Source organism: Vidua macroura, chromosome 6, assembly GCF_024509145.1.
Source record: "Vidua macroura isolate BioBank_ID:100142 chromosome 6, ASM2450914v1, whole genome shotgun sequence".
NCBI classification, from domain to species: Eukaryota; Metazoa; Chordata; class Aves; order Passeriformes; family Viduidae; genus Vidua; species Vidua macroura.
Window position 1 is genome coordinate 33,847,077 of NC_071576.1, and position 27,506 is coordinate 33,874,582.

Genomic DNA, 27,506 nt, shown 5'->3' on the forward strand with positions numbered 1-27,506 from the left:
AAGGCCAGGCTCTGTTAGAATTACTCCCAGAAGTTAAGTCTCTAGTTTGCTCTAAAAAAAAAAAAAAAACAAAACTGCTGAGGTAGATTTCATACCCCCCTTAGGCAGTCTATTTCACTTTTTCATTATCCTTGCCGTTAGGCAGATTACCCTATTATATCAAGCCTGAGGGTGCAGTTTGACATTACATATAATCCCACTCCCACTTGCCATGTGCTCCTGCTACTTTCCCCTCCATTGGATTCAGTGGCCATCCATGCACAGGGTAAATTAAAGAAGTTGATCTGACAGAAAGTCAGCTGACAGACAAACAATCTCTCCCTACTTATTCTGTCCCCCTGATCAGATGCTTCCATCATACCAGTTTCAGGCTTTAAATTATGGAAGTGCCACAGTGCAAACAATGAAGAGGAGAAATAAGTGAATGAGTTACAGGATGAAGAGAAAGTGTAAGGTCAAACAGCACCCTAAAATCTTTCTTCCTATAATTTGAGACCATTTCTTCATCCTATTCCCAGTAGACAAAAAAAGAGTTTACAACTTCACATAATAATAATAATTAAAACCACCTTTATGTAGCTCAGGACTTGCATTTCTACTCAGCTGTTCTTTCTGTAGACTAAATGGACCCCTTTCTTTCACTATTTCATTTTTCTAGGCGTCTGATCATTCTTCATACCCTCTTCTGAATTTTCTCAGTTTGGGCACATCTTTCTCAGTGCCCAAAACTGAGCACAGCACTCCATCTGAGGCCCCAACAGCACCACAGCAGGTTTACTTCACATGCTTTGTCATGTCTGATCATACTTATGTTGTGATATTTATGTCTTTGGATCCTTTTCTGCATGACTACAGGCTAGTCGCCATGGTGTATTTGTAGAGTCAACCATTTTTATTCACATGCTTTAGGTTGCACTTGTCCCTCTCAAAACACATTACATTTTTTCCCATGTAATGCATCTTAATTAACTTGAACTTCAACTCCTATCCCCTGAAATTATTGCTGCCTGATCCTATCTTTAATTAAAACATGATGTAGTAACTGAACCTAATATCCCTCCTCACACAGAATTCTGCTTCATACAAAGACTAAGATCAGAGCATTCCTCCTTAAAACATACTTGATACACAATCCCCTTATTCAGAAGTAATACTCCACAACTTTTACTAAAGTCACCTCATTCCCTTGTTTTAGGCTCATGTTCCTTCAGATTTATATAAAAACTAAATGACAGATGCATTTCCAATACTTTTTAGCACCCTCAGAAATTTAGGATTTGCGTTATCTGGTAAGAGGGAAGAAAAAAAAAAGCCAAGAGAAAATTACAGTACTTCCCAGAAGTTATCTTGAACATGCAGTTTAAAGTATGAAAAAAAAAAAAAAAAAAAAGTGGGAGGTTCTGATAAACATACTCATGTTTGTAAAAGATAGTAGGCATGAAAAATTACAGATACACAAACAGGAAAACATATCCACCAAACCTAAGGATGGGAGAAAGACTATTACACAGATCAAGTAAAGCTGAGTTTTAAGCAGGAAATGCTTGGCAAATGTGAGGGAAGCAGTTGGTTGCATACCATTCCATGGTGATTTTAATTTCCACGTGTTTCTCAAACTGTTAAAAGAAAGAAACACTATCTAGTACATAAAGTGTTGCAAAGACACATTTTGCCCAACAGAATCTTTCAACTCCATCCAAAAGCAAGTTTTAACCAATTTCAACCCATTTAGACATTTTTTATATGTTAAGCTTTCCTCTTCCCTTGTGTTATTCTATAGGTAGTGTTTTTATGCTTGTCACACTTACATCTTCTCCTGAGTGTCCACCCCCTCCTTCCAATTATTTCAATTTTTAAAAATTCTTGTCCTTATATCAGTCCCTTCTAGCACCCCTGTCCCAAAACATTAATCTCTGCCCGTCTTCCCCTCTATAAAGTGACACTGTTGTGGTACAGAAAGAACCTCCAGACTGGCCCCCAATTCAATCAGTGGACCTCAACTTTTTTACTTTGAAACATGGTTAAGAACAAAAATATAATTAAACATGTACTTTCCAATACAAGATTTCAGGAAGTTAAGATACCAAATAGTTTCAAACATGCTTTCGGAGGGCCCGCTGAGGCTTGTCCACACCAAAGTTCTCTCCAAAATCCTAACAGGAAAATTATCTGTAACTGCAATATAAACCCTGTTTAAGCAGTTTGAATTGTTCACTGAAACAGTAATCATTAGCCTTACAGACTTGCTTCTGTGAGACACATTAAAAAAAAAAAAAAAAAAAAAAAAGTGGGACACATACCCAAGGAAAGCATTCCAGCCAAGTGATGAGAACAGCACTAACTTGGATGCAGGCTAATATTTCAATGGCACTGGTACAACCACTATGAATGCACTGTACCAGCTGTATTTAAAACAGCTCTAACAAGGTTTAAGTTGTTAACAAGTCAATCAGCCAAAGCAGACTTCTCTAGGTTAAGAATATACATATTACTTAAGTCTGAACAACTGAAAAGACTGCTCACACTCCGCCTTTTCATGCACTTCAGTATAGCTGTTGACTCTCTGCTGCTCTCTCTCATCAGATAGCTGTGATGTAGTTAGAAGCACCCAGCATCACATCCTTACTTCTCTATGCTGACTATTTTGAGGGATGAGAGACCCTCATGCCACCAATTCTAAGGCTTTATCTGCATTTGGAAATCTTTTGAAGCAAGTCTTCTACAAAACTTCAGAGTAGAAGCTGCTTCCACTCTACCTTTCCTCATTGCTTTTCTTCCTGCTGTTGCTATTTCTCAGAGCTTCATGATCAAGTATGGCCTTTCAGAGGAGTGCTTTGAGTATAATTTTAATGAAGCTTAGTCTTATAATGGCGTGCAATTTAACCGAGTATCCATAAATATTTGGACTTTGAATTTCTTGTTCTTGACTGAAGCACAAAGCACCTGCCTGCTGCTGCTATGGCCCATAAAGCATTCTAGATATTATGGTCGTGGATAACATGAAACTTTTTAAAAAGAAAGTTAGCATAATTAGAGCTCTTCATTTTCTCAAGGCATCAGTAGAAGGTCAGACTTAAGGTGATCTGTTCTTGGTTGTCCCAAAGTTGTGCACTACTAGCACATGTAATTTTTTTTTTAAGGAGGGTAGAATTTTAGTAGCATGTAAATACTGCATATGGAGGAAAACTTTACCATCTTTGAACATTCTGAAGCTCTATGAAAAGTTAGGAAATTGAAAACTGGACATTGCTTGAAAGCCTTCCCTTTACATATCCACTAGATGTGAACTCTCCCTTCATTCTCCCATTGCACCTACCTTGATTCAGGCAGTTTGGACAAAATTAATTCTTAAAAGTCCATTCCAGCCTTGGACTGTTTATGCTTAGGCCTAAAGAAGGGATGTCATCATAGGTAAGTGCATGATATGGCAAGACCTAAAGTATATCCTGAGGCCTTCTTGAGCAAGAAGAACAGAAAATACTAGTGGTGTCTCCATCACTTATTATGGAAAATAATAATTTAAAAAAGCAGATACACTTGAGCTCTCTGTAGCACTTTATAAGTAAAAATACATAATTCCACTTTCTACTACAGAAGGACCAGTACAAACCAGTATGACAACTGGCACAAATGGGAGCTTTAGAATGGGTGAATCAACATTCCCTTCCAATACACACTCATGTTTATATACATATATATGTGTATATGTATGTATGTATATATACATATATTCACAAGCTAAATGGATGCATATCTCAGAAGCTGCATGTGCATAAAGATAAAAGAATCCCTAACAGTAACACTAAGATCCTTCATGGACACTTACTTCAGAAATCACTGGAAATATGCTTGAAATTTCTTCATGTAAGAATGTTAAATTTAGGAAGGTTTCAGTGTATCAGCTGCCACTCTACGTTTATACAGGGTTTCTGTTCTGCCCTTGCTTAAAAGTAACCAGTCACAAAAACTTTTTATTGAATGATCTTTGAAGTTATTACTGACACCATTGTGTGATATAGTTCACCTCTGCCCAGACACCACGGCAAGGCAATACACTGCTCAGCCATGTCCCCATCACATTCCTCAGTAGCCCCTGTCGCTGCTTACAAGATGAACAGGCAAAACCGAGGCCCTCGGTTAATAACCAGGTCAGCAACCCCTCGGCAAGCGAGACCGCTCTCCACAAAGCTGCCAAGGACCTCTGCGATCTCCCAGAGGGCAGCGGTCCCACACGACAGGGAACGGGCCTTTCCCGCTGCTGCTCGGCTCCTGGGGAGGGACCTGTCGGCAGCCCCAGCCGCGGGAGAGCAATGGAAGGGGGGCCGCTCCCTCCAGCCTGCTTCCCCCGGGGGCGAGGGGCGGCCGGGACACAACGTCCCCCGACTGCGGCCTGCAATGGACACCGCGCTCGGCGGCCCTGCCCTGCCCGGGGCGCCGCGATACGAGCGGTCCCTCCGGGGCCGGCAGCTCCCTCCCCGCCGCTCGGAGGTCTCTGCCCCCTCGAAGAGGAACGCGGGGTCCGAGGGCTTGGCGGGAGAAGAGCGCCGCGACCCCTCAGCGCCCGAGCTCCCGGGGCGCCGCGGGCGGGATCGGCCCGCGATTCCCCGGCCTGTCGCTAAGAGCCGCCCGAGGAGACCGCGGCCTGCAGCGCCCGGCCAGGCCCCGGCCTCAAGTTGCCTCCTTCCCCTGCCGCCTCTCGGAGACCGGAGGCGGGGAAGCAGGAAGAAGCACCTGCGCCAAGCGCTGCTGGGGTGGGGAGAGGCGGCCAGCCGGCCGCCGAGCCCCGCAGCCCCTCCCTGGCTGGGGGTGCAGACCCTTTCCCCGTCGTCCGTGTCGCAGCTGATGTCAAGCCCTCGTCTCCCTCCTACCTGACAGCATCCCCCACCCCTATGGCTCCCTCAGCCCCCGGCAGGCAACAGAGGGGACCTTAAGCCAAAAACCATCAGCACAAATATATCCCCCTCTTTCACAAACGCGCCCTGCAACGGGAGGGAGGAGGAACAAAACAAAACCCGACTCCCCTCCCCCAAAAGAAGATGGGGTGGGGGTGGCCCCAAAGTGACCAAGTCCCTCGATTAAACCGACCCGGTTCCCGCCCGATGCCGAGCGGTACTGCAGCCCCCCCGGCCAAACTCGGGGCCGCCGCCTGCCCCCGGCAGCGATTGCTGACCCCCGGCCCGGGGCACGGCGCTGACAAATGTCACCCGGTGCCCACAATGAGCGCCGCGGGGCTGCTTCTTCTCCGTCGCCGTCCCCCCAAAATAAGAAAATCCTCTTTTAAGAGGAAAGACACGCGAGCCATCAAATAAAAAGGCACCCCTAGCTCCCACCCCCAGCGCCCGGGAAACACTCTCGTAAAAACTTTGACCAGGGCTCCCCCCCTGATAATAGTAGAATTTAAAACCTGTCAACCATTTTAGATCCCTACTTGAGAAAACATCATTCCCGGGCACCGGTGGATTTGGCAAACGGCTCTGAGCAGCGCTGCCGCGGCTCCCCTCCCCCGGGCCGCAGGGGAGGCGGCCGGGGAGGAAGATGCTTCCTGGGGAGGGGGTGGCGGGAGGGGGTGAGGGACGGGAGCGTTCGCTTTACCTGAGACCAGCCACTGGCCTCCATTGTTGGAGAATTCAATGGCATTGACACAGCCGAAGTGGCCCAGGAGGTCCTTCTTGTAGAGGTTCCTGCAGCCCCGCAGGCGTCTTCGCTGGAAGTCTTGGGTGAGCAGGGGGTCCCCCTCCAAGCCCCGCTGGGACAGGAACCCCACCACCGACCGCATGCTGCCCCCCCGGCTGCCTCTCCTCCTCATGCTGCCGCCTGCGCCGCTCCCCGCCGCTCCTTCCCCCGCCGCCCCTTCCCCCGCCGCCGCCTCCCCTCCCCCGCTTCCCCCCTTGTTATGGTTATGATGATTTTTCTTTAGCCAGCCATGGCAGAGAGGTGTTAGACACTCCGCCGCTTCCTGATCCCGCTGGCTCCTCCCCGCTTCCCTCAGCAGCTGATCCTCAGCTGCAGCCCGCGCCGCCCGGCCCGGCTCTAGCGTGGCGCCGCCGCCGGTTAACTCGCTGCTGGAGCGGCGCGGGGGACAGACACACTCGCCCCTGCGGGGGGACGGTAACGTTCTCCACTCCGGGGACGGACGGACACGTTCGCCTCTCCAAGGACCTCCTGGGGCAAGGACACATTCGCCGCCGCTGCGGGAACTTGCAGGGGACCGGCCACACTCGCCGCTGCGGGGACCTTTTGGAGGAAGGACACGTTCGCCGCTGGGAGGACCTGCCGGGGAGCGGGTACACCCGTCACTCGGAGGAGCCGCGGGAGGACGCGTCCCGCCGCCGCTCAGCCGGCCCGGCTGAGTGACCTGTGCCGCCTGCAGCCCCGCGGCCGGCGGGGAGGTGGCGGCGGGCGGGCAGGTGCTCCCGCGGAGCCGTGAATGGGAAGGGAGCGCTCCGGAGCCACGGCCGGCCCGCCCGCCCGCCTGCCTTGAGGCAACGGGCGGGCAACGCACCGGAGGGAAGATGAGGGGGAAAACCGCTCAAGTGCCGGGGCGGTTTGCAATGGGGCTTGTCCTCTGTAAATGCTGAGTGATTTCTACGGGAATTGAAAGCATTATAAAAGCATCTAAAAGGGCTTTAGAATTTGGTTTGGTTTTTTGGTTTTTTTTTTGGTTTTTTTTTTTTGTTATGGTTGTGGTTGTTTTCTCTATGATAGTTATTATGGGTTTCATAGTTTGCTCTCTCCTGCTCCTTCCCGAGCAACACTGAAAACAGGAGGGTCGCCCCATCAGAAGTGAGTCAGTAGATCTTTCTGGAGCCCTTGGAAATCTGCTCGAAGTACAGATGAATATTCTTCTCTTACCCTGCAGTGTCAACTAAACCCCAAAACACAGCTGGCTAACCAGGTAGAAGTGACCTGTGTTGTCCTTCACTGTCTAACAATACCCCAACCTTTACCTTACTGGAATAAGAATATCTTTTTTCTTTCACAGGACCCTGTACTTCTCAGGTAACATTTGATGCCATGTCAAGCAACAGGAGTGTCATTCAAAGAGTGATGTCCATGAGGCGCTGCACAGACCCCCAGTCCCACCTTGCAGCTGACTGCATGCTGCCTGTGCTCAAAATGAGCGGCTTGAAACTTTCAGGTCTGTATTTCCCCATGGCACTAGGGAAGATACAGTTTTCAGAAGGTGAGAGGAATTAGCCTGACCATCCTGGCCATTTTTGTGTAGCACTGCATCTGCTGGGAATTAGGAGTCTTGAAACTTTAAAATAAGCAGGGGGGAAAACCCTCCCTGACATAAACTGTGATGTGGCAAGGTGACTGAGTACTCTTAGACTGCTGCCATATTCCAGTGACAGCTTTTCCATAGAAACAGAAATTACTTCATTATAAAAAGTCAGTTACGTGCTTTGGGTTTCTTCTTGGATAAGATTATAGAAAGAGCATCAAATTCTGCATAGACCAAGCTTTTTATTTGACAACACTATAGCCTTAATTTTAACACATAAGAAAAGTAATTAAAATCTTTCTCTTCTAATTGGGAATAAAAAAAGAATGTAAGAAGTTACATTAACAGTGTTAACATTAACAATTAACAATGCTTCACAACTGCAGTGAAAACAAAGCAGTTAATCTCTTCTAATCTGAACTGTACATAAGGATGTTTTCTAGTTACAGTTGTTGATGGTCAACTACTGCAATGTAACATGTCTAGCCACCCTCAGTATAGAGAGGCAAAGACTATCCATCATGTTTTGTGTTTATTACCTTAGCTTCAGACACAAGTAAGCTTCAGACATTGCTATAAAATCATTTTTTATATCTTTGTTGCTTGCATGCCATGACATTCTGCACCATTACAATTATATCAGAAACTGTTGCTCACTCAGCAAGATTTCACTTTTTCCCCTTTCCTAAAGTATTGTTCAGGTTGAATATCTTTGAGTAACTTTGGTTTCTGTACTGAAATAAACATGCAATATAATAAAATCTCCAGTGCTTTTTCTTCCACGTTCTGGATCCAGTCTCCAGGAAAATTATGTACTTAAATGTTTTTGCATAGAAATAAAACTATTTCCTAAGCCCCCAGTTCCAGGACCTTTAAAAAAGATTTAACTGAGTTTGTTTTTGTTTTGTTGGGGTTTTTAAAATCACATTTCTAAGCAGTCAGAATTTAAAAGAAAAATAATAGCAGACTGTCAATCTGTTCTGCTCAATGACATGACCATATAGGTTAAAAAACTGTATTGTGTTCTTTTCACTCTCTTGATTCCTTTCTTTGATTTAATTTTGAATATAACACCTAAGGAAGTTATCATAGCCTATACAGGTGATATCTTCCTTGGGCAGTTACTGGTGTCTATGTTAATAAAGCCAGAGTGCTGTTATCTCTCCAAAGCACATACACTGTTGTCCTGAGTCATACTGAAGTAACATCAGTGAAGCATCTTTGCTTTAACAGGAACATTCTGCAGCTTGCAATGGAATCGATGTACCAACAGTAGTTAGTCAAACAGATCAAACTTCATCAAGTTGCTGTTCTGGGGGACATGTTAGCATGGGGGTGCTATACTGAGACTAGTTGTCACAAACCAAATTGGACTGAGCCTGGCCAGACTCAAAAGGCACACAGAGCCAGAGTCTGTCTATACACACTGCTTGAGCTGCTTAATTCTGTAGCATGTTCATAGTCTCCTCCATGTCTCAAAAGCAGCATGAAACGAAGCACAAAAATGTTTTGCCTGGAATTTCAACAAGTAGGCAACAGAGTGGAGGATTCAACTGGAAAGGAAATAGGAGATAATGAACAGAGTGGTGACTTGCTGTAGATGGCCTTGGGAATGAAGGTAAGTAAATAATGTTTGATGCAATACAGAAGAGGGAACTAGGAGAATCCTTAAAATAGAGAAGTGATGTGGTTAGAGTAATGATCTATGTAAACAGTCTTGTGTTGCAGTTTCAGAGTTGTTAATTCCAAGGTTGTGCAGAGCTGAGTGTCTCAGCAATACCAAATTGATCTGGATGAGGTATGGCAATAGTGTCACATTACTCTCATATTAGCTTCTGTCTATGCTACAGATTTTTGGTTCTGCCTCTGGAAGGACTCACAATAACTGATCAGGGTTTACTGTCTGCTGGTACAAAGTTACCCCTTCAACATTTTTTCTGAACAAATTTGAATTGGGAGAATCAGTTAAGTTGCATTAGTTGTTTCTATTTGATGGCTGAGGTGTATTGATCATTAATAGGAGGCCTACAGACAGCTTTGCTCTGTTGTCAGACTGTGGCATTTCCAGTGGCTGTTGTGTTAGGAGCTGTATTGGTTAATGTTGGAGGGAGAGGTATTAGGGCAGTCTTTGTATATCAGCAAGAGAACAAGGGTCTTAGCTGCAAGGATGTTTTGGAGGGCTGTTTTGGAGCTGCCACATGGAAGTATATACCCTGGGTGCTAGGATTTACAAAGTCATTTCAGTCAGACCTGACAGTTGACAAACAAGCTTGAGTGGCAGATAAACTGGTGATGCTATCCATGGATACTCACAAAGAAGATAATAAGAGGGCTTTCAGGGAAGAGTTCTAGCTCTGCTGAGCTCTAATTTCCTGCTAGTCATTCACAGAAGAGAGAAGACCCTGTTTTGAGTTCGGACAGGAAGAGGTATCTCATCTGAAATACAAATAAATTAATATCTTTCTGCAGATGATTTATGGATCTGCTCCTTTCCCCAGAGCTAACTCAGAGATAATGTAGGAGGGTAACAGAAGACCAAGGATACAGTTCTCTGAGAGTCTGTCAAACACTAGGAAGTCTTAAATAGGTAAAAAGTATTTAAGTGAAGCATGATTGATTGTGTCAGGTGAGAAAGGATGATATTTAAATATTCTTTTTGGGGTTCTGTTGAACCTTTGATTGGCTTTGGTTAATCCAGAGTGGAAACTGAGAAGTTTGAACAGTGATAGTTGGATGTCTATGGAGTGAGTCAGAGAGAGTGAATGTGTAATTAGGAAAGTAGAGCTGAGTCAAGGCTTTTATTCATTTGCTTATTTATACCATTTTTTTTGAGGGTATATAGAAAGAAAGGGTAAACCAATAAGACTACATCATATTTTAGCCATCTCATTTTAAAAAAAATAATTTTGCTTGTGTAATTTATTCCCTCTAGTGAAAATTTGGTGGCTTCAGGGTTTCTCTCCTTTTGCTGACTTTAATGGACCAGAAAGGTAGGAAAAACAAGGATTTTTTTCTCAAATGTCTCCTCTTGGGGCTTGCTGTTCTGCTATGTAGGTTTAACATGCAGCTAAGCGAATCTAATGATTTCTGGCCACTGAAAAGTGGCTTTATTTTTTTGTGGTTCTGTTCTGTCCCTTTCTTTGTGCTGATGCTGCTACTTATTGGGCCTGCTTGTCTGCCATGTGTTTATTTGGCTCATGGAAGTGTCCCAATGAGTGCCAAAATCAGCACAAGCTAGTCTGGAGTACCCAGCTGGGAGATGAGTTTTGGAGATGGAGGATGTCATGTTCTTAGCAGCCATAAACAGTGAGGCTGACTCAGAGTGCCTTCTGAACTGAACTACTGGGGTAAGCTAAGCAGCTCTTCAAGAAATGGAATTGTGAAATTCATCTCTCTATATAGGCAATGAAAAGAGTTGGCAATTAAGGAAGAAATACATTGATGATGATTGATGTTAATACAACTCATCCTCATGGGATTATCTGGCATTTTACGCCTCTGAGTTTTTTTCAGATTCTTTGCAAAACCTGCAAACTGTCAGATCCCTTTAGTGAGCTACCACTGACTCATCTTTTGGCTTAAGATGTAGTTTCACTGAGATCTGGCTGTATGATGAATTAGTACCAGGAGTTAAAACCAGAAGAAAACACAGGTTTTTGCTGTGCTAGCTTTCTGCTCACTTAATTCCTTGAATCAAGCAGGCACCAGTATTTGCAGAATTGAGACAGGGAGAAGGGGGAAACAGAATTGCCTTTTCAACAGAAGCTAAACCTTCTATCCACCTGGTTGCAGTGTGAGACTCCATCTTTAGGACAGGGCTTCACAGCTGATTGAAACTGCTCTCATTCTGATTTCTTGAGGAAAGAAACTCTACTGCCTTCCTGGTATCAACCCTGTTACAACAAACCCTGCTCAAAGTGGCTTATTTGCATATGTAGTCATGGTGTTACTAGCATCAACAGAAGGAAGATAAATTACATTAAAAGTTGAAATGTGAGTTTGGCTTTTTTCTGTAGCTTGGGATGAGGCCCCAAAGACAATGTTATTAATGAGCTAGTGGGGACTACATGCAGCTCTCTGCTCATTGTCTGCTACCAGCAATTTCAGTGTTCACTTAGGCCTCTCTCCTTTGATATTCCATGATCATTGATTTTCCTTTGAACACTGACTCATTTACCCTAGTCTTCTCCCTCCTAAAGGATGAGCTAATGTCATTATAAAAATAATTATTTTTTCTGTGATCAGCAGAACAAGTGAAGCCTGGTTTCCTATGGACTTGACCTGATGTGGTACTGCTGTGTGGATTCTCATATGTATACTAAGCAGTGTCTGCACATGCTTACCATTTTATCAGTGACAGCTTTATTAGGACCTGTTTCATCCATTTGGCTTTGCATTTCACTTGTTACCTTTGTACAAATTTAGATGGAATTTAGCAATGGTTTAAACATGCTTTTTTGGCAAGGAAAGTGGGGGAAGTAATGGGACCGAGAGGCAGAAACACTAACGTAGAATAATTTCGTAAGCCTTCTTTCCTTAGGAAATCAGCCTAAAAATTAGTCTTTTGACAGAGACCTCTGCAGAGACCTCACATCAGGCTACAGACACAGAAAAGTAAATGTTGCTGTTTACGATGTAAAGGCTTCCAGTTACCTGCTGTAACAGATTTCTTATAAGTAAGGCTAAGCCAGCAGCTGGTGTTTACTCACTTGGTTATCTTCTCATCTTCAGCAATGTCCCAATCAGGTTTTGGGAACTTTTGGTTTGTTTGGTTTTGGTTTGGTTTTTGTTTGGTTGGGTTTTTTTTTTGTTTTGGTTGTGGTTTTTGTTTGTTTGGTTTTTTGTTTTTGGTTTTTTTTGGTGTGGTTTTTTTTTTTTTTTTTTGCCAGAATGCATTCATGCATCAGTTGCTTTCATTTAATATTATTAATATTATTAAATAATTTTACAAATTATTTTTAATTTAATCTTTATACTTGAATAAATGGCTATGTAGGTATAAGACAAGCTGTTAAAGAGACTTGTGGCTTACAGGACTCTGTAATGTCAGTGATGCCATGAAAAATAAAGGCTTTAAATGCAACCAGGGATAGAATCCTCTTACTTGGAGAAAAGCCAGCATCTTCTCTGTGAGACTCTCACTGTGAAATTAATATTAGGGTATTTTATTGCATTTTTCTCTATTGTAACTTTACACTTCTATTATTTCAGAAACTAAAATAAATTATTTGCAGATTTGTTCAGTATTTGTGCTTATCTTGAGCTCTGACAGAGTTCTGTTAAGGATGCCTTGCCTACCCCACAGTAGGGCAGCTGGATCCTGGAGCCCAGCTGCATCATCCTCTTGGTTCTCTGTCCAAACACTTGGGCCTTGAAAGGTCTGTTGTGTCCCCAGGTATTACCTTTTGTCCTTGAACTGGTTTACAGATGGATCAGTTCCATGATTTTCTGACTCTTACATTACAGATATGTACATGCTGGAGCAAGGGAGCAGGGAGTGAGCAGTCAGTCACAGGTACAACAGGAAATGTGGGACTGTACATCCAAGTGGCAATCCAGGTTTATGGTAGATTCCAATGACCATACAAAACAAAGCACTGTACCTTGAGGGATATGTGTGAAGGGAAGAGAGAGGGAGAGAAACAGGCAGAACATGTCCATCTGAATGTGAGAACTCAGGTACTGCCAGACCCCTCCAGCTTTCTTTCCTGAGCATGCACATGATGCATCTTTCTTTTGAGCACAAGTCGTGAGAAACTTCAGAGTAGTGCTGGCTCCTGCTCAGTGACCTGCAATTCAGCTGGTCCAGCTGTGTCTGGTGCATTGGAGCACAGGGGATGGATGGATGGATGGATGGATGGATGGATGGATGGATGGATGGATGGATGGATGGATGGATGGATGGATGGAGAAGCTGGGGCCAGGCTGTGACTGAAAGGAAGATGCAGACCTTCCCTCTAGAGGAGAATGAACCAAAGACAAGGTGTGAGTTACTGCAGTGAGATTGCAATGCTTTGTAACTCAGTGAATTAATATAAAAATGAATAAAAGTCTTGTCACTGTAGAGCAAGACTGAGAGGCTTTGCAGAAACACTTATGATACAGAAGCTGTAACTATAAGGTATAAAGCATTTGTACATTTAAAATACAGATGCAAGTCAATGGAAAACAAAACTCTGATTCTACCCCAGCACCAGTGAGACCTGATATGGCCACACCATGCTGGTATAGATCAGGTCATTAGAACAAGTACCTGCTTAACCATTAATAGCCTTGTCATCTTATTTCTGATAAGGAGATGACCTTATTTGCTTAAAAAAGTGTTCTGGAAATCACCTGTTTTCCTGGTGAGCTATCAAGATGTCTGTACCTCATTCATGAGTTAAGAAAAAAAGAAGGGAGAGAATAAAGATGAGTTGCAGACTAAAAAAAATACTGCCTCTATAGAAGATTTTTGCCATTGCCAGCCATTAGCCTCTTTGATGCACTCTTTGGACAATGTGTCTGCTAAATACCAAATCTCTGCTAGGGAGATCCTCCTACCCTGATGACTCTAAGTGGCAAAGTTAAAACAAAATTTGATGCTGTCAAATTGTTAAATTGATTTAACACAGTATTTTCTGTGAGTTCAGTCTCTACTTCAAATACATGCAGCTAGTTGGAAAGCTAACAGCACAATATCTCGGAGATAGTGGGAAATGCAAAGGAATTTGAAGAAACTGAGTGCTCAGATCCTCTCATTTGCAACGGAGTTTGGGCTGGAAACTCATTTGCTTTTTAGCAGTGATGACCTCAAACCTTGATGATTGTAACTCTGGATACAGCAGCTGCCTGTACACTCACTGTCCGGGTTTTGTGGTGTCACTCTTCTAACGTTCGTATTTCTCCGCACACACGGCGGGAACAATCACTTGTCATGTTTAAGTGACATGTTCCTCTGTTAATTTCTTAACACTCTCCATTTGATTTGCCACTTTGGAGGTGGCTGCGATTTGTATTTATTTTCCTGGCTGCCTTTGTTCTTCACTTCCCATTCTATCTGGTCCCTCCTGCCCCGCGGGTCCCCGGTGCTCTGCGTGTGGGTGACTTCACGCCCGCTGCGGCTCGCTCCTCAAGCCCGCCCTAGCCGGAGACAACAAACCGCACTTTTCTCTCCAAAAATCTCCTTTAAAAAGAGCTGGATTTTCAGTATTCGTGCCAGCATTTTGCCCCGGCTGAAGGCACGTTGGAGCTTGCCCAGCGACACAGCCGCCTCGTCACTAGCTGCCGTACAACATGGCGGCGCCCACGGCCCGCTCGCACCACCGGCACAGAGGAAGCGTCCGCCACTCTAAGGTTCCCGGTGTGTGTGGCGACTGCCCCGCGGGGCGTTCCTGCAGCCGGACGCAGCCGTTCTGCGGGACGCAGGCAACGGGCGGATCCGTGGGCGCCCGGCGGGGCCGCGGGCGGGCGGCGGGGCCGGGCGCGGGGGAGAGGCTCCTGCGCGCATCCCGGGGAGGCCGCGGCTGCAGGTGCGCCGGTGCGCGATCCGGTGCGCCCGCGGCCTCCCGCATGCTCGCTCCCGGCGTTCGGGCCTCTTCCCGGGGTAGATAACCGCGACCGAACCTAAAGCGGGCAGTGCGTTCCCCCTGGTGCCGAGAGGAGCCGCGGACGCCCCCGCCTGCCCCCATCCCACCGGGCCTGGCAGCGGCCCGGAGGAGCGCTCGGCTGGGAGCCCGGGCCCGCCCCCGGGCCTTGGCCCGCCGCTGCCGCCGGGACTGAGCGGGGGCCGGGGTGTCTTATCGGGGCTTCTCCTGCCCCGGCGGGGGATCACAGGCACCCCTCGGTTCTCAGAGGGGTAGTGGCTGTTGAACCGAGGGAGAGGCCGTCGCTGCGGACGGGCTCGTTGCACCCGGTGTTCGCGCTCAGTTTACGGGGTGGCAGTGAACGACCTGTTGCTTTGGGGGTGCTCAGGCAGGTGCTGGGAGCGGCTGTGCAGCGTCGATGCTGGAATAGTGTCGACACCCGAATTCTCCTTGTGAGGAAGTGTGCGCAAGGACAGCCCTTTACAAACAACGTGGTGGGTTGGGATGGAGGAGCAGGATTGATTCCAGTTTATTGACGGGGTACTAAACTTCTGTGTGGTAGAGGGACAGCTAAATAAAATGGTGCTGTTTTAGGGCTTTTCAACGCCGGAAGGCCATTTGGCCCTAGTATGGATGTGAATGTAATGGATAAATAAATGCCTCTTATTTACTAAAGCATGAACAGACATGCTTATTCTGCAGCAATTTCATTTTGCCCTTGTTTAGGTTGATCTAGTTACAAACTGAACTAAAAGGTGTTGATAATAACCGTGACTAGTTTATTTTTGGAATAGCAGAGTCTGTGGAAGCACCGAGTTGCACCAGTTTAATGGATTCTCTTTAAGGTTTTTAGTGGTGTGATCAACAGCAGCATTTGGTCTCCTCTTCCTGTCCAGTCCATCACTGCAGCAGTCTGTCCACAGGCCCCCAGTCTATCAAAGTGGGACCCAGACCTTTTTTCTGTCAAGATTACAAGTTATGGCTAGAACCTTATGATAGCATTGCATGTGTTTAATATCTCTAAACACATTTTAATAAGTTGTCTTTAATTTCTTCCTCTCTTATTTTTCTCTGCAGGCCATGATGAAATCCCACAATGCTGTTTTGAGAGGATGAGGTGAAGGGGGAGAAAGCACAATAAAAAATGGCCAAGCAAACAGCCGTGACAATTACTTTGGCCACCCTGCTGGGTGTTGCGCTGGGGGGCCTGGTTTTGTGGAAAGCGACCCAGCGTCGGAAAGGAAAAACACGCTGTAGTGGTCAGCAAGAGGAAGAAGCAGTAAAGTCAGGAGATGAGAAACTCATTAAGGCAGAGGATAAGAAGGTGCTTTCCTTCTTCAGATCTCCCACCTTTTTCTGGATAGAGAGGACCCTTGGTGCAGACATAGTGATAGTTTCAGAGCAGGAGGAGTGGGATCATGTTGAACCATTGCTGAAGAAGGAGCTAGAGAAGTGGCCGGTTCTTGGAATTGATTGTGAGTGGGTGAGTGATCAAGAAGCGCCTCTCCTTCCTTTAGATTGCAAATTGCATGGGGAAATCATTGAAGGTGGAGCAATTTCTTTGCTTAAACAGATACCACTGGGTTGACTATTGAATCTGTGATTGTCTGTCATGATGGCAGTGAAGCAGCTGCTAGTTTTGATTCTTCTTACATTTAAATAATGCTAAGTTTTTAATTCACCAGATGTATTTGTTTACTGAGTTCCTGTGATAAATTGACTTTACTAAATATAGTAACAATTGTATGGCTAAATATAGCGCTATATGTTTTGTGCAATATCTCTTTAAAGGTGATTTACTAGAATCACTAGGCTTACACTATTTTAAATCCAGCTACATATTTAAGAAACAATATCTTAAGAATGTTAAGTCCAAAAAGGAGGATTATGCTGATACGTAGATAAAACTCACTGGGACAACCAGAAAACAAAGTTCCTCTTCTGCTTGTACATTTACATGTGTGATATCTCAAACAGGCTTAAAGTAATTTATAAAGCCATTGTTTTGACTGGAAATTATTCACCCCACAGTCATATAAGCCACAGCTAAACAACGTGTTTGCCATACACATTTATATAGTGGGTGGCTTTGTGCTGAAATGGATTCAAAAGTATTTCTGATATCTTCCACCAGCTCAGCTGTTCAGGGGAAGGGTGAAAGGGGAAAGATTCTCTTTTGGGAATGTGGCAAAAAGTAGCTTGGGCACAGTAATACTGTGAAAAAGACCACATAACTTGTCATGAATTTTTAGAGACATGTAACAATACTTGACCGTGTAAACTGATAAGTATTTTCTGCTTTCAGTGGCCTTTTTTGCAATTTGCTTCAGCTCCAGTATTACTAATAATACAGTAACCTGGACTCTCATTTTTTACTTCATTACAGGTATCTGTGGAGGGAAAAGCAAATCCTGTATCCCTGTTGCAGATGGCTTCTTCCAGTGGCCTCTGCATTCTTGTTCGGTTGCCCAGGCTTGTTGCCAGTGGCCAGACTCTTCCAAAGACCCTGCTGGACATCATGGCAGATAGTGCTGTGTTGAAAGTTGGGGTAGGGTGCTGGGAAGATGCTTGCAAATTGCTTAATGATTATGGTCTTCCAGTCAAAGGGAGCATGGACCTCCGGTATTTAGCCATGAGACAGCGGTAAGTGCCTGAAGACAGAGGTAGGTCCATTTGAGTTGGAAATATTTCTTAGGTGATTTGCATAAGCTGAATGATATCAGGCTGGTGTCTGGAATTCTTAGGGTGGCTTTGGAGAATGGGCATTGATAGCTGCAGCCCAAGAGCATGTCATGCTTCTATTCTGTGAGCTTAATGGAAATGAAATCTTAATGAGGATTTAATTTGCTAATTGTGTCCATTAGTCTTCTCTCACAGACTGATACCTTTGTGGGCTTCTCTGTGTACTGTGCTTCAGCTTTTAAGAAGTCCAGGCACAGTGATGTAATGCAGTAAGAATGAACACTGTGTCAGCAGATGTTTGAATGCACTGCCGAGAAGTGTGAGTTAAATGTGCCCAGGGCATGTAAGTGGCCTGTTGAATTTCAAGATTTCTTGAAAAATTACTAAATAAACCAGTTCGAATTTTCCCTTTTAATAACAGTTCTTCTATGGAAAAGTTACACTTGTGATGCCATTTTCTTATCTTTCACTCTTCCTGCAACAGATGTTTTACTTGCAAATATTCTTCATGTACAATTATATGTGTGTCTGGGTGTGGTGTTAGTGATCTGGGCCATACTTTGCTGACCTGTTGGTGCCTTTTTAGCACTGAGGATGGACTTCCTGTCTCTAGTGGCCAGGATTCTTCCAAGTCATTCCTGGTTCTTGGGCTTCTCGTGAATCCCTCGGACAAGTGGTCCATCACTGTATGATGGACTTCTTTAGTTCAGAAGGGAGTAGTTCAGAGCCAAACACTTCAGCCTTAAATGTTACTAACTCCCAGCCTTTCCTGCTTTGCATATTGCAGACACGAGATAATTACTAAATCTAGAAAGGACATTTTAGTAGAGAGGAGGGAGAGGGCCTGTAAAGCTGACAGGCAGCTGCGTGCTGTTTGAGTCATGCATCATGTGCATTGTGTTCTCACAGGTTCAGGCTGTATGAGGCCATCTGAATTTGCATGAGTGTATAGTTTCATTTTTAATATATTTGTTTCACTATCTTTGTTGAATTGAAGGAAGGATCTACTTCACAACTGCCTTAGCCTTAAGTCTTTAGCTGAAAAAGTCCTGAACTTCCCGCTTGACAAATCTCCTCATGTGCGTTGCAGCAACTGGGAAGCAGAAGAACTGACACAAGATCAGGTGTGTTCTCCACTTCAACTTACTGTTTTGGGAGGAAAAGTAACCTTCTTAGTTGCAAAAGAGGCTTTACAACAGGGAGATCTGAGCCTTTTCAAATTATACCTCCAAACCTTATGTGTGACAGGGCCTAAAATTAATTTCAGACTCACTGCCTGCATTTCTCTCCTTTTCCATGAAGATAGTTTTCTGCTATTCTCCCTGGATTCTTTAGCCTTGTTTTCCTCTAGTCCTGAAAGATCTATGAGGCAAGATCCCTTGAAGAAATATTGCCAAAACCTCACCTTTTTATTATTTTCTTCAGTCTGTAGCAGTCGGTGCAATATTAGAGAGACACTGGAAATCTTGTTCACCTTCTTTAGAGCACTGAGTTTTCCCCGACTGCCGCGTTTCTTTAGTCAAGCTGCACATGCCTGCAGAAGCAGTGACCGGCAGAGGGCGTGACAAGACAAAAAACCATGCTGAATACTCTTAGCCGGTGTGCTAAAAGGGAACTTTTCATTAAGGAGGGATTGGTGGGGTAGGAGGATATCTGACCTAAATATATTTCCAGTCCCTTGCAATTCTTGGGGGCACTACCCCAAGGTAGTGGGATGTGGTGTTGTTATGAAAATGCCACTCAACTGGCAAAACTTCATGTAAACTTCAAAAGGAAATGAATCCAGCTTCTGGTGTTCTGTACCTTGTGCTAAAGACTGATAATGCTGGGAGTATTTGCTGTTTGTCAATATCTTAATTTCTGTGCTTTTCTGCAGGTTCTCTATGCTGCTAGGGATGCCCAGGTCTCAGTGGCTGTGTTCTTCCATTTGCTGGGATTTACCAGCCTCCCTGCTACACCTGAAGGTGAAAACTCTGTCACTGCTTGGGAGAAAGCACGGGGTAAATGCCAGGGCTTGGTGGATATCCCATTTAGAGCAAGAAAGAGTGGCAGCACAGGAGAGGAGAAGAGTGGAGAGGGATGTTCCCCTCAGAAAACAAAGAGTCGGAAATCTTGGGTGAATGGCCAGCCCTCTGGCAATCAGCAAATGAGAGATCCACGGAGGCAGAAGCGAAAGCCTCTGGGTGTGGGATATTCTGCACGGTGAGTATATTAAACACTGTTTAATGCTCTAGTCATTAAACAAAGTAGATCATATAAGCTAGGAAAGGGAACACAGGATCTAACAGTCATGGGGGTCAGATCCTGTGCCTGTTTTCCTCATTTTCCTCTAGGTGGTATTGAAAGCAGGGGCAGCACTTAGATCTCTACTTAGATCATGAGCAAGTTGAGGTGTTATCTTTAAGTTTTACCCTTCCTTCCATCCTTCCTGCCTTCCTACCATCCTGCCTTTCTGCCTGCCTGCCTGCCTGCCTGCCTGCCTCCCTCCCTCCCCCCCTGCCCCGTGGAAGCATTAGCCAGAGAGCAGAGTCCTAGCAGGCGGCAGTTGGCTTTCCAGGTGTTATTCTTGGGTGTCCAGGGTGTCCTGAGCAGGGCTAGGAGTTGCACTCGATGATCCTGGGGCGTCCCTTCCAACTCTGCATGTTCTATGATTCTGTAATTCTGCTGCCCAAACAGCTGTGCCCTGTCTTCTCCAAGGAGAAGGTGGCAACTGCACAAAGCTTGTCTTTTCATCAGGATCTGCCTCATGGACTGTTGTTTTTCCTTTGCTGTCCCATGTCACCATGGCTACAGAGATGGCAGGACTGAAAGCTGAGGTTAGCAGGGGTAAGACATGCTATGTGAGGTGCCAGAGGGCACAGGCAGGAACAGCCTGTGGTAGCAGCAAAGCAGTGCCCTTCTGGGTTGGCCAGGGGGCGAGAGGAGAGAATAGTGCTGCTTTAGCCTTGCAGAGGCAGCTGTTGCTGGATTCAGGATTTCCATCCTTGCAGGCGATTTTTTGGAGTGAATCCTAAATTCTTATGAGCTTTTGCTAGCAAGAGTTCAGTTGTTTTTAAATTAAAAACAAGTTTGAAAAGTTGCTTTAAGCTCAGTGCAGTGGAAGATGTGGGATATCTGTATGTTTGCTTTTGTTAGGATACAATCTAATAAAATTTATCACTGGACATAACTAAAATTATATGTAAATATCATTGGGAAATAAATACATTTTTGTATTTGTTTTCTTCTTTTTAAGTTTATTGGATTGGCAACGAAGAAATTTTAGTGTAGTCAATAGTATTGATTTCATTAGCAGTGATTAACAGTATTATGTTTTACAGAGCAAGTCCCTCATATTTTTTTTTATATTTTTTTTTGGAGGCTGTGTAATACAAAACAGGAGGACTGCATCTCATGGGAGGATTAAAATTTAAACAAAATTACATTCCAAGACAAATTAAGATCTCCCCATCTATGTTTATTTATTTTTTGTTTTTAACTGTGCCTGACTTCATGAGAGATCTGTAGACTCTCTGCTTTTTACAGTATTTACTGCAATGTGGCTCTGGTCTGTGATAACACTGGATGTGGTTTCAAAAGTCCTTTTTCACTCTTCCTTTCTGTTTAAGTCTGTTTAGTTTTAATGTTTATTCATTTAGAGTTGGGAAGTACTGAAATTATCATGGTGGCTGAGCTGAACTGTTGATGCTCAGTGGAAGGAGATAGTCTATGAATCAACCTTTATAGCTGGTAGAGCTCTGCTGAGAACAAATTTGTACAATCTCGCTGTAGAGAGGAAAGGAAACTTTTCTGCAGTGTGTTGTGACATGTCTGGCCAGTTCCTTCCAGGTCCTCTCTGAACCCAGCCTGCTCCATGCTTCAATTTTGTTTGAAGGAGGTTGGCAGAGTAAGGAAATGTTTTCTGCAAAACAGAGCCCTTCCACACACTGCCACAAACCGCCAGAGACTGCTCACGCAGGACTTCTTGTCACTGCCAAAGGCTGGCAAACTGTGTTTGGCACAGTTGTAGCAAACACACTGCCTGTGTTTGAGGGCATCAGCTCAGCTTTGTTCTCCTTAACTCATGTGTTCAAGTTCCCAGTGCTGCTGGAATGTTTTTGGACCATTTCTCTTGGGTGAATAAAGTAATTGCTATTCACACTAAATTTTAGAAAAGTTTTCATAAAAAACCATTAAAATCCAGGCTTAGGCAGCTGATCCTTGAAACTGCCTTGCCTGTAAGTTGATGCTCTCTTTGAGTTTATTCTTAGCTCATCATCCTTTGTGACTTCAATTCTCTTTTGTTTTCTAATTCAATTTTATTAAAATGCTGTCTTCATTGATGGCATCTCTTGAAAATTGGGATTCAAGTGTTAGAATTATGTTGGCAGCAGGAGAGCAAAGGTATCTTAGAGTCAGTTGGTGAACTCTGGATAAATTTTCAGATGTACTGCTTCTCTGAGCAGCAGACTGTGGAGTCTCAGCAGCCTCAAGTTTGTGTTTAGGGGTACTCCTGTGATTCAGAGGAAGCTGCTTGATCTGCAGTGTGACACACAGGGCTGTAGAAAGCTCTGGGTATTTTTGCATGCTATTATAGCTGCTGTAATACTGCCCTTGTTTCATAGAAAATCTCCGCTGTATGACAACTGCTTCCTGCATGCACCAGATGGACAGCCCCTGTGCACTTGTGATCGCAAGAAGGCTCAGTGGTATTTGGACAAGGGGATTGGAGGTAGGCATACCAGTTTTCCTGTTGGTATTTGAAATGTTCCTCTCTCCTCTCTCTCTCCTCTCTCTCCTCTCTCTCTCCTCTCTCTCTCCTCTCTCTCTCCTCTCTCTCCTCTCTCTCCTCTCTCTCCTCTCTCCTCTCTCTCATCTCTCTCTTCTTCCTAATGAAGCATGGATTTTTTTTGCATCCTTTCTTATTGGAAGTACTGTTGGGGATTCACTAGGATGACTCTTACGTTGTAGCATCATTATTTTAGCTCTCTAATACAATTTGTCTTGAATATTTTCTCTTTGCCTTTATCCTTTTAGAGCTAGTTAGCACAGACCCTTTTGTTGTGAAGCTGCGGTTTGAGCCTTCAGGACGTCCCGAGTCTCAAGTTGATTATTATCTGACAGTCAAAGAAAACCTCTGTGTTGTTTGTGGCAAGCGAGAATCCTATATCCGGTGAGTTGTTTAGTGGGTAGGAGAAAAATGTGTCTTCTAAAACAGGGCTGAGGTCTGCATCAAGTTTGGCATCCAGAAGCTTGGTTAGTGGCCTGAAACATTGTGCTTGTTCGTGTCCTGGGGAACATGAACAGGACACTGTTTGAGTGCTCTGCAGTTGTTTGGCTGTGTGAGACACTGAAGAGACCAGCCTTTCCTCTTACAGAGGCAGGAGATATTGATCCTAGGAGAGATCAAAGCATATGGAACATGTATGTGCTGCAGTTTGAGTAACAGGGGCAGCAGTGTGCTGACACACACTGGATGGGTGGCATACCCTTCCGAAAAGAGCTGTAGTATTCCTTCCACTACTTAATCCTTTATTTTTGAAAGGTTTAGGTGAGCCTGAAGCTCATGAGGTCAAAAAGAAGATTTTTCTCTTTGTCTTTTTGTCTGCTGCTGATTAGTTGAGAAGTATACTTCTCATGGTGCATTACTTGATTTTTTTTTTTAACAGTATGAATCTTTAATTGAAAGTGATGAATTTTTGGAATGGAAAAAAGAGAAATGCAGAAAATCTGGCAAGAGAACTACAAATGAAAAGAATAAAAATAATCACTTTCTGTACTATGTGTCCTGGTAATCTTTGCTTACCTGGACTTTTAGTTTTAGCTAACCCTTTCTGGAGCAGGAAGAGGAGGAACTGGGGAGCAGCAGCTCCAGACAAATACAATGAGCTGTCTGTTATGTCTTCTCTAGGAAGAATGTTGTTCCTCATGAATACCGAAGACACTTCCCCATCCAGATGAAGGACCACAACTCACATGATGTGCTCCTACTCTGCACATCCTGCCATGCCATCTCCAATTACTTTGACAACCACCTCAAGCAGCAGCTGGCCCGGGAGTTTGGGGCTCCCATCGGCTCCGAGGAAGGTGTGCGTCTCCTGGAGGACCCTCTGCGCAGGCAAGTGCGCTCGGGGGCGCGCGCCCTGCTGAATGCAGACAGCCTGCCTGACCCCCGAAGGGCAGAGCTGCTGCAAAGCATCAAGGACTTCTATAACACAGACACAATCACTCCAGAGATGCTCCAGGCAGCAGCTGGTCTGGAAACCAGGTATAGAAAGCCCATGTAGGCTGGATGTAAGGTTTTTAGTTGTTTATATTGCATTTCTTACTGGTTTTGGTTTTGTTTATACCCATCTCCCCTCAACCCACCACTGGTCTCTGAACTGCAGCTCTTGTTTCTTTCCCTCTTTCTCTTCCTCCTCACCAGTTGTCTGTTTTTGTTCTCCATCTTCCGCTCCAACATTTTTATACTTCTTCTGAAGGACAGATCAGGAAAAGAGTCTGATGGACAGTTATATTGGAAGTCTTCTCTTCTTCACTTTCTCAAAGTCTCCCCAAATATCTTTTCTTAACAAGTGTCTATCTCTGCATGAAATGAGTATTTTCTCCTTGTTATGCTTGCTGTTGTTTGTAAAGTGCAGATATTGTAACTCAGAACCCATACAGGCGGGGAATTCAGTGATAGGCTCAGCACTCTGAAGGCTCATGTAATTCTTGCCTTGAGGAATTTGCAGTCTCCTGAGGAGCTTGTAATAGACCTTAAGAGCTTTGTTTAGTGTTGCTGTAAAGAAGAACACTTTCTCTGTTCAGAGAAACCAGGTTTACAGTGTAACTGTGTTCCAGAAAGCAGTCTGGCATTGAAGCAAAGCTTAAAACTCTCCCTCTTGGTTAGCTTACCCTTTGTCTGTAATTAAACTCTGCAGCAGAAAGTATCTTCAGTGTCTTGCTGTTCACTGGAGACAGATCTGGAGTCTGACAGCGGGCTTGTGTGAAAATAAATTGTGCTTGTGTCCTGGCAGGATCTGCAATGAGAGCTACGTGCCACATGGACTGAAGGTGGTGCAGTGTTGTGCTAAAGGAGGCCTGCGCTCCCTTATGCAGCTGGAAAGACGCTGGCGGCAGCATTTCTTGGACAGCATGAAGCCCAAACACCTCCCAGAGCAATGGTCAGTGGACCATAACCATGTGAAGTTGATCCAAAAGTATGGGGAGGATCTTCAGATCAAGCTGTCATGAAACCAACTTCCTGGACGCTGGATAGTGTCTAATGGACATATGTAACTGAAGATGGGAAGACTGTTTTTATTTCTATGTCTCCACTAACACCTGGGGCCTGGGTTTGCAAAAAGGCAGCAGTAGATCTGCCAGATTTGCCAGTTAAAGTTAAATTTGGCAGTTTATAAAGTTAAATCCATTGACTTGAACTTTCAGGTGGTTTGGAAGTTTAATCCTAGTCTGTCACTTACTAGTTCAGGGCAAGAGTGGTATGATAAAGGAACTTGTCTTCTCAAAGTGACTATGAAGAATCATTTTCTGGCTCCCAGGATGCCTGATGCCTCGAGACCATCTCTCATAATAAAGTGAGTTCAGAGAAAGGCAGCAAAAGCACAATAGATGAATGTTTCTAGATTTTTCTGACATATATTTGTTCCCTTGGCTTTACCTTGAGGCCGGTAGGACCAGGGAGGTCATCCTTCCTCTGTACTCGGCACTGGTGAGGCTGCACCTTGAGTGCTGTGTCCAGTTCTGGGTCCCTCAGTTTGGGAAGGACGTTAAGACGCTTGAGTGCATCCAGAGGAGGGCAACGAGGCTGGTGAGGGGCTTGGAACACAAACTCTGTGAGGAACGACTGAGGGAGCTGGGGGTGTTTAGCCTGGAGAAAAGGAGACTCAGAGGTGACCTTATCGCTCTACAGCCTCCTGGAAGGTGGCTGTAGTCAGGTGGGGGTTGGCCTCTTTCTCCAGGCAGCAACTGACAGAACCAGAGGACACAGTCCTAAGCTGCACCAAGGGAAATGTAGGTTGGATATTAGGAAAAAGATTTTTACAGAAAGGATTATTAAGTATTGGAATGGTTTGCCTGGGCTGGTAGTGGAGTCACTATCCCTGGATATGTTTAAAAAAAGACTTGGCACTCATTGCCATGGTCTAGTTGAGGTGTTAGGGCTGGGTTGGACTCGATGATCTTGAAGGTCTCTTCCAACCTAGTGATTCAGTAAGGGTCTTCTTGATAAAAATCTTTATTTGTTTTTAGTGCAGTTGTATTCATAAGAGTGCTTTCTAGAGAAGACCCCCTGCCAGAGAGAGATTCCTTGTATGGAAGAAGCAAAGAAACCTTATTTTTTTGCAGATTCTGAGCTGTCTCAGCATTACAGATCGGCCTTATCAAGTTTCCTGGTGGCAGGTGCCTGATGAGAAGTGACACTCTGGCAGTATGGAAATACCCATGTCAAGTCTTTTGTTAAACAGCTTCCAGTAACACAGAGTTTATAAAAAATGTTTTTCCTAATTCTGCTTGTTTGTCGTGAGCAGCGTGCTCACACATGCAGGGCTGTTACAGAGATGGGGTGGCATAACTCCTATGACTGGAGTGTTGGAATGGAAGGATGCAGGCCCTTTAGGAAGAACAGGCACTGGAGGCAAGGAGGAGGTGTCACCTTCTATGTCAGTGATTGGTTGGAGTGCATGGAGCTCAGTCTAGGGATGGATGAGGAGTCCATCGTGAACTTATGGGTCAGGATTAAAGGGAGGGCAGGGATAGAGGTGAGAGAGGGGATCTGCTACAGGTTGCCCAACCAGGAAGACTGAGTGGATGAAGCCCTCTATAGATAAGAGCAACCTTGTGTTCACAAGGCCTAGTCTTCATGGGGGCCTTCAGCCACCTCATATCTGTTGGAGAGGCAACCCAGCAGGGCATAAGCAATTCAGGAGGTTCCTGGAATGCATTGATTACTTTTCCAGAAAGCCAACTGCATCATGGGCTGCATCAAAAGAGGCATGACCAGCAGGTCAAGGGAGGTGATTCTCCCCCTCTATTCTGCTCTTGTGAGACCACCTGGAGTACTGTGTCCAGCTCTGTGGCCCCCAACATAATAGAGCAAGTCCAGAGGAGGACTAAAAATATTATCAGACAGCTGGAGCAACTCTCCTATGACTTCTTACAAGGATTAATGGCTTTAAACTGGAAGAGGCTAAGTTTAAATTAGGTATTGGGAAGAAACTCTTTACTGTGAGGGTGGTGACGCACTGGAACAGCTTGCCAGAGAAGCTATGAATGCCTCATCCCTGGAAGTGTTCAAAGCCAGGTTGGAGCCATGAGCAACCTGGTCTAGTGGAAGGTGTCCCAGTCCATGGCAGGGATGTTGGAACTGGATGTTCTTTAAATTTCCTTCCAGCCCAAACCATTCAGTGATTCTTTGTATAGCACTTGGTGAGTACCTTTTCATATCACACTGAAATAAGGACAGGTGTCTTAAAAGGGATGAGAGGAAACAATTTAAATTAAAGACCAGAAGCTTTTAAGAGATCTGACCACACATGTGTCTTCTGTACCTGGATTTGACATGTGTGGTGGTGCTCTCTTCATGTCTGTTTCTCTGTCTCTAAAATGGGACTAATAATACTTAACTATCTCACAAGGGTGTTGTGAGGCTTAATTAATTCATGTTTTTGTAAAATGCTTTGAAAATATAAGCTAGTGTGTGTTAATTATTGTTGTTTTTTAAGATGTGCTGCTGTCTAACTTCCTTAAATATTCACGTTTTTTGTCTGGTGCTAGACCTTAGTTAAAGATAACTTTTTAAAAATACACACTCCTTTCTGTACAATCCCTTTTGATGATTTTGATTGCATGAGATGAGTGTGCTTCTACTGAATGATGAAGCTATGCTCAACTTTTATACGCCTCTGTAGAGAAGTTTCAGTAAAACCCTTATCTTCACACTGCTGTGTATAGCGCAGTTGACCCACATTTTTTTATAAAATTTGGGCAGAATCCTGGACCTGCTGTGATTGTGGCTGAAACTGGCCCTTATCAGAGAATTCAAGAAATTTCAC

The 27,506-nt window shown here is 44.6% G+C and overlaps 2 protein-coding genes across 18 annotated transcripts in view; one reads left to right on the plus strand and one right to left on the minus strand.

Moving 5' to 3' along the window:
- DCAF5 (DDB1 and CUL4 associated factor 5) overlaps positions 1-5,834 on the minus strand; it is a 72,020-nt gene extending 66,186 nt beyond the window's left edge. Inside the window, exon 1 of one of the 5 annotated variants that reach the window (XM_053979784.1) lies at positions 5,593-5,834. In XM_053979784.1, coding sequence (XP_053835759.1) covers positions 5,593-5,806 — 214 coding nt within the window. In that variant the 5' untranslated portion in view covers positions 5,807-5,834. Of the gene's footprint in view, positions 1-4,107; positions 4,624-4,731; positions 4,751-5,085; positions 5,180-5,428; positions 5,448-5,592 lie in introns of those variants that run through there. The other 4 variants (XM_053979787.1, XM_053979786.1, XM_053979788.1 and 1 more) reach the window with 4 other exon arrangements.
- On the plus strand, positions 5,642-25,064 carry EXD2 (exonuclease 3'-5' domain containing 2). Of its 13 annotated transcripts, XM_053979796.1 has the most exons (11): positions 5,642-5,717; positions 5,918-6,284; positions 6,765-10,215; positions 15,868-16,273; positions 17,177-17,433; positions 18,470-18,596; positions 19,349-19,674; positions 22,077-22,183; positions 22,489-22,624; positions 23,363-23,719; positions 24,471-25,064. In XM_053979796.1, exons 4-11 carry the CDS (start codon positions 15,935-15,937, stop codon positions 24,685-24,687), a joined length of 1,866 nt encoding a protein of 621 aa, XP_053835771.1. In that variant the 5' UTR covers positions 5,642-5,717; positions 5,918-6,284; positions 6,765-10,215; positions 15,868-15,934; the 3' UTR covers positions 24,688-25,064. The 13 variants fall into 13 exon arrangements, with proteins under 13 accessions (XP_053835771.1, XP_053835775.1, XP_053835772.1 ...); XM_053979800.1 differs by lacking the exon at positions 5,918-6,284 and having other exon boundaries at positions 5,703-5,717; positions 6,983-10,215; XM_053979797.1 differs by lacking the exons at positions 5,642-5,717; positions 5,918-6,284 and having other exon boundaries at positions 6,656-9,812; positions 10,158-10,215.
- The last annotated feature ends 2,442 nt before the right edge of the window (positions 25,065-27,506 follow it).